The sequence below is a fragment of the Neolamprologus multifasciatus genome, chromosome 6 (genome assembly GCF_963576455.1).
Source record: "Neolamprologus multifasciatus chromosome 6, fNeoMul1.2, whole genome shotgun sequence".
Taxonomy (NCBI): Eukaryota; Metazoa; Chordata; class Actinopteri; order Cichliformes; family Cichlidae; genus Neolamprologus; species Neolamprologus multifasciatus.
In genome coordinates, this window is record NC_140444.1 from 31,066,407 (window position 1) to 31,079,521 (window position 13,115).

At 39.9% G+C, this 13,115-nt stretch overlaps 1 protein-coding gene across 1 annotated transcript; it reads left to right on the forward strand.

The window, feature by feature from the left end:
* The first annotated feature begins 663 nt into the window (after nt 1-663).
* gpr108 (G protein-coupled receptor 108) lies at nt 664-11,418 on the forward strand. Its single transcript, XM_085162576.1, has 18 exons — nt 664-1,253; nt 1,516-1,635; nt 4,323-4,373; nt 4,556-4,644; nt 4,737-4,807; nt 5,691-5,851; nt 5,939-6,001; nt 6,091-6,192; nt 6,270-6,403; nt 7,421-7,496; nt 7,587-7,660; nt 7,748-7,865; nt 7,941-8,071; nt 8,418-8,461; nt 8,542-8,591; nt 8,824-8,907; nt 9,257-9,378; nt 9,835-11,418. The coding sequence occupies exons 1-18, from the start codon at nt 1,158-1,160 to the stop codon at nt 9,920-9,922; spliced, it is 1,674 nt and encodes a 557-aa protein (XP_085018702.1). The 5' UTR covers nt 664-1,157; the 3' UTR covers nt 9,923-11,418.
* Nucleotides 11,419-13,115: the final 1,697 nt, after the last annotated feature.

A 13,115-nucleotide genomic window follows, 5' to 3' on the forward strand; every position in this document is an offset into this window, starting at 1 on the left:
GGAAAGATTCCTTGGAACTGATAGAGGGTATACTTTCTTTCCACAATGACTTGTTGCAACTTGTTCTTTGTCGCTATATTTAACGAGTTTTCAGACCCCCTTAGTGACTTTTTTTTCTCGTGGCCACAAATAAGTATTTCGTGGGCACGTTATACTATTTCGACGGCACGAAGTAGTATTTTGTGGCCACAATTTGTTTATTTTTTGGACATGGTCCAAAAAATAAACAAATTTATTAATTTTAACAGTTTAATTCTTTATGGGCGTCATTTGTTATGTACGGATCCGTACATAACAAATGACGCCCATAAAGAATTAAACTGTATGCCATTATAAGATGAAAACAAAACTAGATTAGCTGTTGCTGACTGCTCACATGTGGTGTTAGGAGGCGCACCTTAATTTAGGCCTATAAAAATTATCTTGTTTGAACAATAATCGCGATTTGTGGACAATACAAATAACGTGTACAGGGAATATAGAGCATTTGTTGAGTGAGACAACAAAACGTAAAATCGTAGTTTGAATGTCTGAAACAATAAAAGCTCCACGTGTCAAAAGTTCATCTCCGCAACGCAAACACCGAGAGACTGTATCCGACGTGGAGGGTCATTCTAATCACGTGAACTCCTTTTAGCCGGAAGCTTAGTGTCAGGGCTGAACCACGTGATCAAAATCTAGGACAACTCATATAAGGTGTAGTCAGATCCTTGAACGACATTTATCGTTTATCTGACACAAAATTAGTACAGAATAGCGGGTTGTACGGGTGGGCAGTTTTAAAGCCCACATTGCTCCGGTGTCTATATCGCGGCTGTGGCACTGTAGCGGGTGTTAGCCCGCAGCAGCTGACGCTCTTGTCCGCACCTTAATCAACGTTTTGTTCTTGACACCAGACCAGGAAGTCAGATCGTGACGCCTACAAGCTAGCTGTTACATTAAGCGATGACAGCAGAAAGGAATTCGAAAACAAGATACATGGTTGTAGTTTGATAGTAAACGACGCCGTTTAAGAGCCGGGAAGCTAAGCTGAAAGATTCAAACTCTCGCATTTGACCTGGTTTACATTCAAGTCTGCTATCTAGCTTGTTATTTAGTCATCTGGAAGGATTGACGCTCCCTACTATTAGCAGCTAGTTACCGCTAGCGAGTCGGTGATGGCGGTGGCGCACAGAGTCTGCTTTGTGGCTGGATTTTTATTCATATTACTTCTGCCTGGGAGCGAAGCAAGAATACACAAGCTTACATTGAAGGTAAGGCGACAAATTATGACAGCGCTAGGTCGGGAGCTAACGGTGTGTTGTTTTCCTCCGCTCCCGTCGAGCGTCTTACTACTCAATTCGTATGTTGTAATTAACTCTAATGGCAGAGGACGGTCCAAACATAATGTCGCGTTGGGTTTTGTTATGGGCGCACGAGAAAAGCTATAAAAGCTTCTTAAATCTGAGTCTTAGGAAACATGTTTACTGACTGAACCACAACAGCTGAGCTTTACTTGTTTGTTCTTACAACCAGAATGAAATTCGCCACACCATCGACCTCAACGACTTTGGCTTCTACGCTAACGGAACTCTGGATGTCCACCTGTATTCACTGCGAGTCCCGGACGCTCAAGTGGACTTCAGCAAGTACCCAGTAAGTCGTGTGTGTGTTTGGTTATATGCGGTGGTTCATTTACCTTTCTTTTCAACAGGTGGCATTGTGTTCTTCAAAACGATAGAATTGAATTACAAAAAGAAAGAAAGAAAATAATAATAATAATAATAATAATAATAATAATAATAATAATAAAGCAGGAACAAATTCAAGCTAGGGGTAATGTTGTACCAGGCAGTACCGTTAGATGTACGGTTTTATATATTAATATGAAATGGCACATCTATTACAAATGGGTCATTCCATTTCTATTCATCATTTGTTTGCATAAAACCTTTAAATCTGAGGCCACATTTGAATACAACTATGTCAAAATGTTCTCCAGCCTCTCCATAAATGTAAATCCACATCTGTAATTCGGGACAGGTGCATCAACAGTTGTTTGACTTTGAATATAAAAAAAAATAATAAAAACAATTAGCAGTCCTGTAAAGACCCATAAAACTTATCATATGTGGTCAAACTAAAACAAAAGTTGAATGAAAAGAACATTTTCTTCATCTTTGTTACTAAGAATTTCACGTTAAAAAGCATTCCACGTGTTTTGTTTTGCATTATTGTAAAATACAATTATATATCATTGAGAAATGAGGACTAGTTGTCTGTTGCAATGTGATTTTATTTTTTTTTAATTGTGTCTCTCAAATATGGCTCTCTACTTGACCAATGCAATGTTATTGTTGTTGTTGTTTTCATATTTAACTAGCCAATACAGAGTGGTGGTGGTTGTTGTTGTTGTTTTTATGTATCTATCCTAAATTACAGATCCTGGTTAATTTTCATGATAGAAATCACCAGTGACAATCTCAAGCTTTTATCTTTAATAGTTTTTGCCATATTCATGTTCAAACTGTATACCTGTACAGTGGCCACTTATTTTTTTGAGCACAAATTCACTAAGGTTGGTGTAACTTGCTCAATTTCTTACTGACTCTTAATCCAAGCAGAAGACCCAAATAAAGAACAAATTCACTGGTTTTCACTCAAAATATGCCTTTTGGACAGAGACTCAAAATTAAAGTGTGATTGGAAATGAAGGCTCTGAGTTTGCGTTACTTTATCTGTGGAATTTTTCAGTTTTTGTTAATAATTGTACAGCCTCTTGGGTTTTAATAAACAGGTTCACTGTAGCAGATCTATAATTAAACCCACAGTCGCTGTCCATTTTGTGTAAATGGACAGGAAATTATAATCATCAACAGATTTTTTATTTATGTATTTTTTTAACACTGAGGCTTTGAAGGGAAAAAAATGTAACTATATGTTTGTTAACTGCTTGTTAAAGTATTAATATCTTGACTCGATTAGGCTGCAGACAGAGTTAATGGCCCAGCTAACATATTTGTGTTGTTATTTTGTGGTTTCTCTATGTAATGTGGCAATATTTTCTTCTATTTTTGTATATTTTATACAGTGTGTAAAGTGTTTGTTAGGTTTACCTAAAAGATTAATTCTGTTCATCTGGATGTAGCGTTTTCACTGGGAAAACTGTTTCGTCACTCATCCAAGTGATGTCTTCAGTGTCAGCTGATTCCAGGTTTCCCAACTTTATAAACAGTACATTTGCACAATGACTGAAACTAGCACCACTCATGAAGGTCAAAGATCAGTGGTTATGAGAATTTGCATATTCATTATCAGGAGACTGACCTCACAGCCCAGAACATCTTTTTAGCAAAGATTTCTATTTATCTTGGTACAGAAGCAAAAATAATGAATAGAAACAAAATAAACAGACAACAAAATTGGTCTCAGAATCAGTTATCAGGCTAATAGTTCATTTAAAACAAAAGGATTCAATCTGACCTTTTTTCACATTTTATTTATGTATTTTACAAGTGGCACATTATCAGGAAAATCTGCAGATTTTACCTAATAGTATGAACAAAGATGGGTAAGTAGTGTTATAACTGTTTGTATACATGCTCATGCTGGCGAATGGCGATCAGGGTTTTTTTTTTGTTTGTTTGTTTGCTTTTTTTTTGTTTTTTTAAGTTCTTTCTTCCCCAATAATTCATCAGACTGAAGGACTAATGAGCTAAAACATAAATGAAATCCATCCAGTTATTCACATTTCATTAGAACGGCCACTTCTCCTACAGTATTGATCAGGATTTAATCAAACCATCACGCAACGATCATCTTATGGGTCTTCACGTGAATTACTCAGCTGCAAGGTCTCAACAAAATGTGCTGTTTTGTGGGGAACAGCTTGTTAATTGTGACTATTCATGGGTCAGATGAGCTACTACGTCACTGACATTTTTTGTTGTTTTTGTTTTGGGTTTTTTTAAATACAGGGAAAAAACATACAATGAAAGTATGCATGAACATTGCCTTTAATAAGCCTCTGTTTCCTAGACAGTTGTTGTTAAACATTCGAGTGCACTGTAAGCAGTGTGACCACTGAAGTAATGTAGTGGAGTGCTTGAAACAACAGTGAGTTGGGCTAACCTGACACAAAAGTCATGAAGCAGCAGCAGTGAGCTCATCAACCTTTGGTCTTGTGTTTGCGATGGTGTCAAGTGTCATGTTTTAAGAGCTGATTTGACAGTAAAAACTTACAGATTGAGTTAGTGTGATAAAATATATGTGTTATAAAATAAATAGAGATTTGAATCAGCTGCTTTTAACCCCACTGATTAACGTAATCCCATTTTCTTAAGGTTGGGTTCAGCCTGTCCAGATCGCGTGTTAATGGAGTCTTGTCCTACACCGTAAGTACATCATCATAAATATTTCTGTCAACATTGTACATCATTATTTTCAGACCTTTCAAAATCAGTTGTGCAATCATGTAGGACAAGGACGACCTTTTGTTGAAATGCACTTATGAAACTTTTGTTATTATGAATGCAGGTGTTGAGTGTGTGTGTTTGTGTGACGTTTCCCCTTCTAGGCAGAGGAGTTGAAGACATGTCTGCTCACTCAAAATTCGACCAATGACGAGCCTCTCATTCGCTTTCTCATTAATATCAAGAAACAAAGGTGTGGATGTTTCAGCACCAGTATTCAGAAATGTTTGTTACAGTGCCGTCGGCAGCTCAGTGTTTGGAGGCTAACTGTTTGTGTTTGTGTAGCGTCAATGTGATTGCTGTGGGTAAACAAGACAACATACTGATGGCGAAGGAAAAGGTTGAAGCAGATAAAGGTTAGTGTTGGCCACACAAATACCAAAATTTGGATTTTGCTTCCTTCAGTGGCATCATTTAAACAAACTACACTTTGAATTTCTATCCCACCCCAAAACAATTCTATTTAAAGTGTTCTATTGAAGGCTTGTCTTTATTATTATTTTTTGATAAAGAGAAGAGTAACTCAGATGTATTCATCAAGGTTCTTCTGTTTTTGTGATAAAGGAGCAGGTCTTAATAAGTGTTTGTTTATGGTATTTACATAATATGTCATAATTTCATATAGTCTCTTATATATTTTACACAGTGTAAGGATTTTCATCAAATGCACTTGTAGCTCTTTCCCACTAGTACTTACTCTGCTCGTCTCGACTCTGTTTTGGTCATTTGCATTACAGTCGAGTGTCAACCAATGTGCGTGGGATCTTCATAACAACGTGGCTGAAAGTGCTGTTACGTCATTTATATGTGGCACGAACGCCACAACAATGGCAGGCGTCGAAGCGATTTGTATAGCTACTGTTCAGCGTGTGGCTTTTTGTCACAGTCTGGGACCACAGTGTTGATTTTCGTGAACAAGACGCTCTCACGACTCAGACACTGACATCACTGACTAACCAATCGGTGTTATGCAGTCTGTTAACATAATTTTTGGATCAACTGATTTGTGTGGAACCCCGGCTGAGTAGGCACTAAAAAAAGTACCAGGTACTACAAGCCTAAGCCGAGTCAAGTAGGTACTAGTGGAAAGAGGCTTTGCTATTATACTGTCCTTTGTTTTCATTAGACTTTGCCTTTGTTTTTGTTTTCTTGATATGAAAACATCCACCTGTGTATAGAGTGCTTGGAATAAACTAAATTTCTATCTTTGTGCCTGGTATCTGCACTTGTGCTCTGTAGATCAGGAGAAAGTCAAACGTGCATCAGAACAACAATCAAAAAATCAGGATAAGTCAGCGGAGCACCAAGAACCAGCGGACAAACGGAGCGATGACAAGAAACCAGAGCAGGCTGTGCAGAACCCAAAAGCTGAAGCTGTTAACGTGACAGGGACATTCAATGTATGTTTTTCTTGTTTTTTGTTATTTTGGTCTATTTTTAGTGTGATTTAATCCCAAAATTAATTTCTACGCTGTATTTCATTTTAGCTAAGCAGTCGCCACCATGTGACTTTAGATTTGGATAAAAACGGCAGCGCCTACAGCTTCAGTGTAAGAAAATCCTCCTTAGCCAGTATGCTCAGGCATGTTTAAGGGCAGGATTGTCTCTGACAGGAAGTGTTTTCTCTTTCTCTCAACAGTTCCGCATGCGGTTTGGCTCAGAGGCGGAGGGCCTATACAGCTTGAAGTTCCACTACTGTCGAAACAGCGATCCGGGATTTAACGAGCCCTACTCGTTTGCAGTGAGTTGAGTATTTTTGAGTTTATAAAATGCACACTCACGTGCGTGTGTCTGCTTACCATGTTGTGTGCATCACAGGTGGAAGTGACGGAGAAGAATCCCCATGGCTACCTCTCTGCAGCGGAAATCCCTCTGCCTCGCCTTTATCTTTATATGGCTGGAGTTTTCTTCATTGCTGCTCTGGTCTGGGTGTACAATCTCATGAAGCACAGGTACACGGGCACAATGAAGTAATAGTGAACCACACTGTTTTGCAGGATCGGAAATTAAACAAAAAAAAATCACTTGCATAATCTGGGAAGCTCTTGCTACAAAGTGTATGATGGAAGACTACGGTTAGGGCCACTGGCTCATATGACGCCATACTGAAGTGAACACAGTTTGTAGTGTTTATTGTTATAATCACTCTAACATGAAGCATGACAATATTTGCTAATTGGCACTAATTAGATCATTAAGCATAGGATCCTGTTCACACCTCAGTGGAAGACTGTGACACAGTCACTGTTTTACAGTGGTTGTTGAGTAACTTCAAGTACTTCACACTCACTACAAGGAACTTTTAGTTTATAAAGTTTAAAAAAAAAGACTTTGGCTTCTTTGACACATCATACTTTACAACGCAGCCTAAATAATATTTTTTAAAGAAGATATCTGAAGTATTTGCTCCAATCATGACAGTGAAAGAGCACTAGCTACCACTGGCCTTCCTCTAGATTCCATTAGTGCCCCGCAGGACTCTACAGACATGCCCATAGATGCTGCAGCCTTCCCACTAAAGGAACATAAAGCAGGTTTACAGTGATTTACTAAAACGTGATGTCCTTTAGCCAACTTGGCAGCTATAGCTCTGACACAGTGTTCTGCTGTGGCTTACTATTGCTCTGGAAGTGCTCATAGCCCAGAAAATACAGAAGAAAGAAGGAAAATTGAGTTACAGAATAAAAACATGCGATTCCATGAATTGCTGGATTTATTAAAGATGGCTGAAACGCTTTCTGTGCTGACACGGCTCGAGCTTAGCTAACAGATTTGCATTAAAAAAACAAAAAGACAGACTAACAAAACTGAGCTGCTGAGGTCACACAGTATCCTGCCCCAAAGCATTTGCCAAACATTTTCAATTGACTAAAATTTACATCATAACTAATTATTTGGATGAACCCTAAGCAGTAGGAATAAAAGCATTTCCTGCAATGTTTAATCATCTCTTCTGTGTTTGTTTGCAGTTACAGTGTGTTCAAGATCCACTGGCTGATGGCAGCGCTAGCCTTCACAAAGTCCACGTCACTGGTTTTCCACAGTGTAAGTGCATCACCACCACAGCAGTCTGAGTTTGAATCCTCTCATAAAAAGAGACTCACTGAATTCTGCCTCTGTCCCCGTCTCTCTCAGATCAACTATTACTTCATCAACACTGAGGGGCATCCTATTGAGGGCTGGGCCGTCATGTATTATATAACACACCTGTAAGCAGAACCTCAGCAGAATCGGCGTCTTAGCCTAGGTTGTATTTGATTTGTGTTACACACACAAAATGTTTGTATCCTTCCCAGGCTAAAGGGGGCGCTCCTGTTCATCACACTGGCGCTGATTGGTACCGGCTGGGCTTTCGTGAAATACATCCTGTCCGACAAGGAGAAGAAGATCTTCATGATCGTCATTCCTCTGCAGGTGAGCAGCAAATCAAATGGTGTTTGGGTGATTTTTATGTGTATTTGCTTTGATGGCTCACCGGTCGTGCTGCAGGTCCTGGCTAACGTCGCATACATCATCATCGAGTCTACGGAGGAGGGCTCCAGCGAGTACTATGTGTGGAAGGAGATCCTCTTTCTGGTGGACCTTATCTGCTGTGGAGCCATCCTTTTCCCTGTTGTGTGGTCAGTGTGATATCTGTTATTCAATTACATTTTAGTCCCAAATTAGTTTTGGGGGCTAGTGTTTAAAGTTACTAAGATTTCTGAGATAAGAGGATCAGTATGGGAAAGTGGAGCATGTTTGATAGAGTAGAACGCCCAGATTAATTCAACTGGGATGGGACCAAAAGCATTGCCGTCCAGCCCTGCCTACTTGATCAAACAGTCATGAAATTTTTCAGTTTGAAGTTATAAAACAAGAGATAAGTAGTTTCTTGTAATTCGAAATGAACTTTGTGTTACATGGTGTATGCATGCAAGTTTGCCCCAAATAACAGATTCATTGTATAACACGTCTCTGTGTTTAAAGGTCAATCCGTCACCTACAAGAGGCTTCTAGCACCGATGGCAAAGGTGAGTCCTGCTGCAACTACAGGGCTTTAATAGGTGGAGAGGCTTTGTTCTGTGTTTAACTTGGTGCATGTTTCTTTCAGCTGCCATGAATTTGGAGAAGCTCAAGCTCTTCCGCCATTATTATGTGATGGTAAGAAGGCTAGTATTTTGCTGTTGTTCTGTGACCCTCCATTCATCTGAACAATCGGACCAGTAATAGATTTACCAGTTATACTGAAAACTTGCCTCTGACAATGTTTTTTAGCAAAGCAAAGTTAATCCTGAGGAAAAAGAAGATTTTAGTGTGATTGATATTTTTTGTTTTTTTTGTTTAACCGTGCAAATTTAAAGAGTTCTTACTGAAATGTTTTCTGTCATTTTAGATCGTGTGTTACATCTACTTTACAAGGATCATAGCCATTCTGCTCAAATTCACTATGCCTTTCCAGTGGCAGTGGTGCTATGAGGTAAGACGATGACGGTGCAGCTACAGCAGTTGTTTGTAAAAAGTCGAGGACAGTCTGTGCTCTCTGAATCAACGATGACTGGCAATACTTGCCTGATGTGAGCTGGTATAAATCTGCCAGCACATTACTTATTTAAAGCCCTTTATTACTTCATTACAGTTGATAAAGAGCACTGTATTCCCCTCTGAGGCCTGATGGGATATTAGCGTTGCTTGAAGAATGTGAAACAGCGCATATGTTAAAAAGGCCCTGTGCTACTTATTTGTTTGCAAAGAAATTTTCCGGATGTTGTGGACAGTGTTAAGAAACTTTCTCCTGTCTGTTATTAAACGCACTGTTTCTTCTTCAGTTTCTGGTGGAGGTGTCGACTCTCATCTTCTTTGTGTTGACGGGCTACAAGTTTCGCCCAGCATCCAATAACCCCTATCTCCAGCTTCCCCAGGACGAGGACGACGTCGAGAATGATGAAGTGTAAGCGTGACACGTCTGTATGAGCCCACACCTGGCATTTAAATAACTTATCCTGTTACTGAGTTCTTACTCTACCTGATTCATTTATACTTGGAGAAGAAAGTAGCATGTCTTCAAAGTATGGTTGAAGTAGCCAAATCTCCTTATGAGTCTTTTATGGAGATTTGGGGTTTTTTTGTCCTTATTAACACAAAGTGAAAACACTATGATATAGCATAGCATGTGTGCGATGTGATCATAAATGAATATGAAAGGAAATTGGTAGAAGAAAACATTACTTTGAGTGATAGTAGTTGATTTGTTGAGCTGAAAGGAGGAGGCTCGTGTGAGTAATGTGTGGCTAAGTGTTTGTTTTTCTGTGATTTCCATAAGATTTAATAATTCCGACTGAACTAAGATGAAGGTTGAGAAAGTGTTTGCCATTAAAAGTGCTGCTGCTCTTCTGTTTGTGTCCAGAGTGACTGAGTCAGGCGCACTCGAGGGCATTTCCAAAGTCAAGAAGACGTCCAACGGACGCGATCGCCAGAAAGAGTCCACCTTGTGAGCAGGAAGCTGCATCTTTGGGAGTGGCCAACTAAACATCCCGAGGTCAGCTGACAGAAAGGGGTACACACACACACACGGACCAAGGCTCCCCACTTCCAGTGACAGCTCTCCTATTGAAACTCTTTCTGTGGTTGCAGTGGTTGTGCCCACTGTCTGGCTATGCAAAAGAAAAAAAAAAAAGAAAAGGACTAACTTATTGGACGCTCTCTGTTTCCCTTAAATGCTCCACCTAAAAACTGAGAGGTTTCGGGGAGATACAACCACATGGACGGGTGGAGATATGGAAAGGAGCTCTGATGTTCTGTATGTTTCATTTCTCTCTCCCCCTCCAAAGATAATTTTTTAGACACTTGCTTTTGAGTGTGTTTATAGCAGCTATTTAAAACGGTACTTCTGCGAGCCTCTTAGCTGTAACTATTCCTGTGCAGAGTGTGTTTTGTGTGTGAGTGAAAGTGAGACAACACAGGATTTGGCTACCCCCGCCTCCCCACCCCAGTGACAATAGCCCATACTCAGGTAAAAGGCTAATCAGTATATTTCAAATTTAAGCATCCATCTCGTGTTTCATTCCCATTGTTCACGGGTCAGAAAAATCCCACTTTATCACCACACAGTACCGTATGTTTTTTTTTTTTTTCTTTTCCTCTTACATGTATGATTTGTATATTGAAATATATGGTTAACAAGAAGTTGTATATTTCAATATAGATTGACTTATTACATATTGAAATGTTATATTTCAGTATTATTGTTGATGTTGGAGACTTAAGCGTTCCTCCCAGCCCGTCACTCGGACTGCTGCTGTAATTTAGTGCTTTAGTGGTTTGAGGACAAGTCCAGTACACCTCTGTGAATACAGCCAATATGGTGACATGTGAAGATGTAGGCAGATGAACAGGTTTTTTTTCTCTAAAATAGGCAGAGAAGTTTGCCCTCTGCGTTTTCAATGACGGCCTTGTTCTTTACAACCCCTCCCCCCATCTCTCGTTTGGCATTGCTGTGCCAACTGGGCAGAGAAGTGACCTAACTGATCATTTTTGAATTTGCCTGCTTTTGGTTTTACCTTTTTGCTCTTGATGTGAAGCTTATTTTATGAATTATTGGTTTGATATTAGGTTTTGAAAAGATCAGCAATGTGTGTGCAGCCAAACCGGGTGGATGGCCATTTGTAAATAAGACTGCTGACACAAAAGGAGGCACATAACACTTTGCTGAGCAGTGCAGGAGGCTTTGTGGAGGGCTTTAGACAGTTCGGGTTCAATCAGATTTTTTTTCCTCTTTTTGGATAGACAAACAGGTGTGGCGATGAGGAAAGACTACTGAGATTTTACACCAATCACTCTGGTGCAGGGATGACTCCAGTACCTTGGAGGGAAGGATTTAGCAGTGGGTGAAGTTCACTTTAGTTTCAGTGAAAACATTTTTTTAATTGTTACAGAGGGCTGTTTGGTGTCTGTATCAGCTGTCACAATAAAGTTCTGCAAAGTTCTCAGATTACACTGTTATGTACATGTCATTTTTGTGGTTCTATTAAACTGCATAGCTTGTACTAAAATAATCAAGATGGGAAAAGAATTGTGCTCCAGGCATGAAGAAAAGTGGGGAACCTGCAGAAGAAGGAGTCACATTTGCCCCGAGCTTTGGCTCCTCCTGTGCCTGGTAAAGGGGCACCAACTTCTCAGACTTGACGGAGCTCCTTCAGAGGCCCACACATTCAGCTGCTGTCTGCACACACACAGTAGTACTCTGCACGAGTCAGCTGATTGTGATGCTTACAACATGTTGAAGGTCTGACCTGCTGTTTCTTCATTTACATGATATGTAAAGTAACTACTGAGCAGGTTTTGCATGACAGCCGCCACCCCTTTCCTGCCCATCTGTTTATTTAAATTACATCTGCCACAACTTTAAAGGTGATTTATGGTACTCTCGTGCTTCACATCATGTAGTTCTTTAAGTACAGTGACTTCATGTTCAAGAAAAAAGTTTGAGATGATCTGAGCTTTGTGACATTTTGTATTATCCTGCTGGAAACAGCAATCAGAAGATGCATACCATCTGGTCAGAAAGGTATTGACCTGGTCAGCAACAGTACTCAGGTAGGCTGTGGTGTTTAACTGATGCTCAGTTGCCACCAAGGGGTCCAAAGAGTTCAATGCTTTTTTGGACTTTCAGCAGGTCATCTCGACAATGCTTTCATGCCTAAATGCCTGAAAATGTAAGGGAACACTTTGAAAACACATTAGATCTCAATGAAGGGGAAAAAAACAATGCAAGTTAGGAATACCTTCTTTTTCTTAACTTAGTAACATTTTTGCCCTTTAGAGCAAAATTAGAACTAAACACTTGTTAAACACCAGACCCTGCTCTCTGACTTCCTCCTGAGGTTCATTCGAAGAGTTCCTGCAGTGGGAAATTACCTAAGTTAAACAGATTTCTTGGGCAAAGTTGCAAAAATGAACCCATCCATGTAAAACAAACTAGTTAATAATGTAAATGTAAACTAGTACGCTATTTTATAAATGAAGCAACCCAAGGAATTCTATCACCTTCAGCTTAGTATGTACACACAATTACATTTTTTTAGCAGCAACATTTTGTACAGCAAGAATGGCAATCATTTAATGTGGAGCACACTCTGAGAGCAGTGGGCCGGACCAGTCAAACGCCCTTTCTGGCAGTGTCAAGATGTCCTGTTCATTTTTTTGTTACTGTTGGCCTAATGTTTAAAAAATATATAGTGTAAATTGAAGAAAAAAAAAAAAAACATTATAAACACTGTTTCCTGTCATTGTCAATGGGGGATGTGGTCATCTGTAGGCAAAGCTGTAAAGCTAATGTGAATAAAGTTAAAAGTACAAAGTCTAGCATGCCAGTGTATATATTTTCCAAAAGCCGAGTGGGCCGGATTGGAGTCTTTGCCGGAAGATTCTGGGCCCCGGGCCTTAAGTTTGTCACCCTTGCTGTAGAGCAGTATACATGTGGGATCTCCATCCTCACTTTAACCCTTGCTTGCACAGCAGGCAGTGATTCATTACTAATGGAAAATTTCGAAGCGGAAAAAAAAACCCAGAAACGGGAGGGGCGGGGTTTCCTCTGTCCGGTATTGGATACAGTTGGAAGTCTCGAGGCTGCTCCGCCCCTCCGCTCTGCGAGCTGCAGGCAGACGCCGGTGCTCACTGCAGTCACTC

Bases quoted from the DNA above. Each gene is read 5' to 3' on its own strand.
- gpr108 (XM_085162576.1), top strand. From the start codon at position 1,158: ATGGCGGTGGCGCACAGAGTCTGCTTTGTGGCTGGATTTTTATTCATA. The intron at 1,254-1,515 runs GTAAGGCGACAA...TCTTACAACCAG, and splicing joins TACACAAGCTTACATTGAAG to AATGAAATTCGCCACACCAT. The intron at 8,908-9,256 runs GTAAGACGATGA...TTTCTTCTTCAG, and splicing joins AGTGGCAGTGGTGCTATGAG to TTTCTGGTGGAGGTGTCGAC.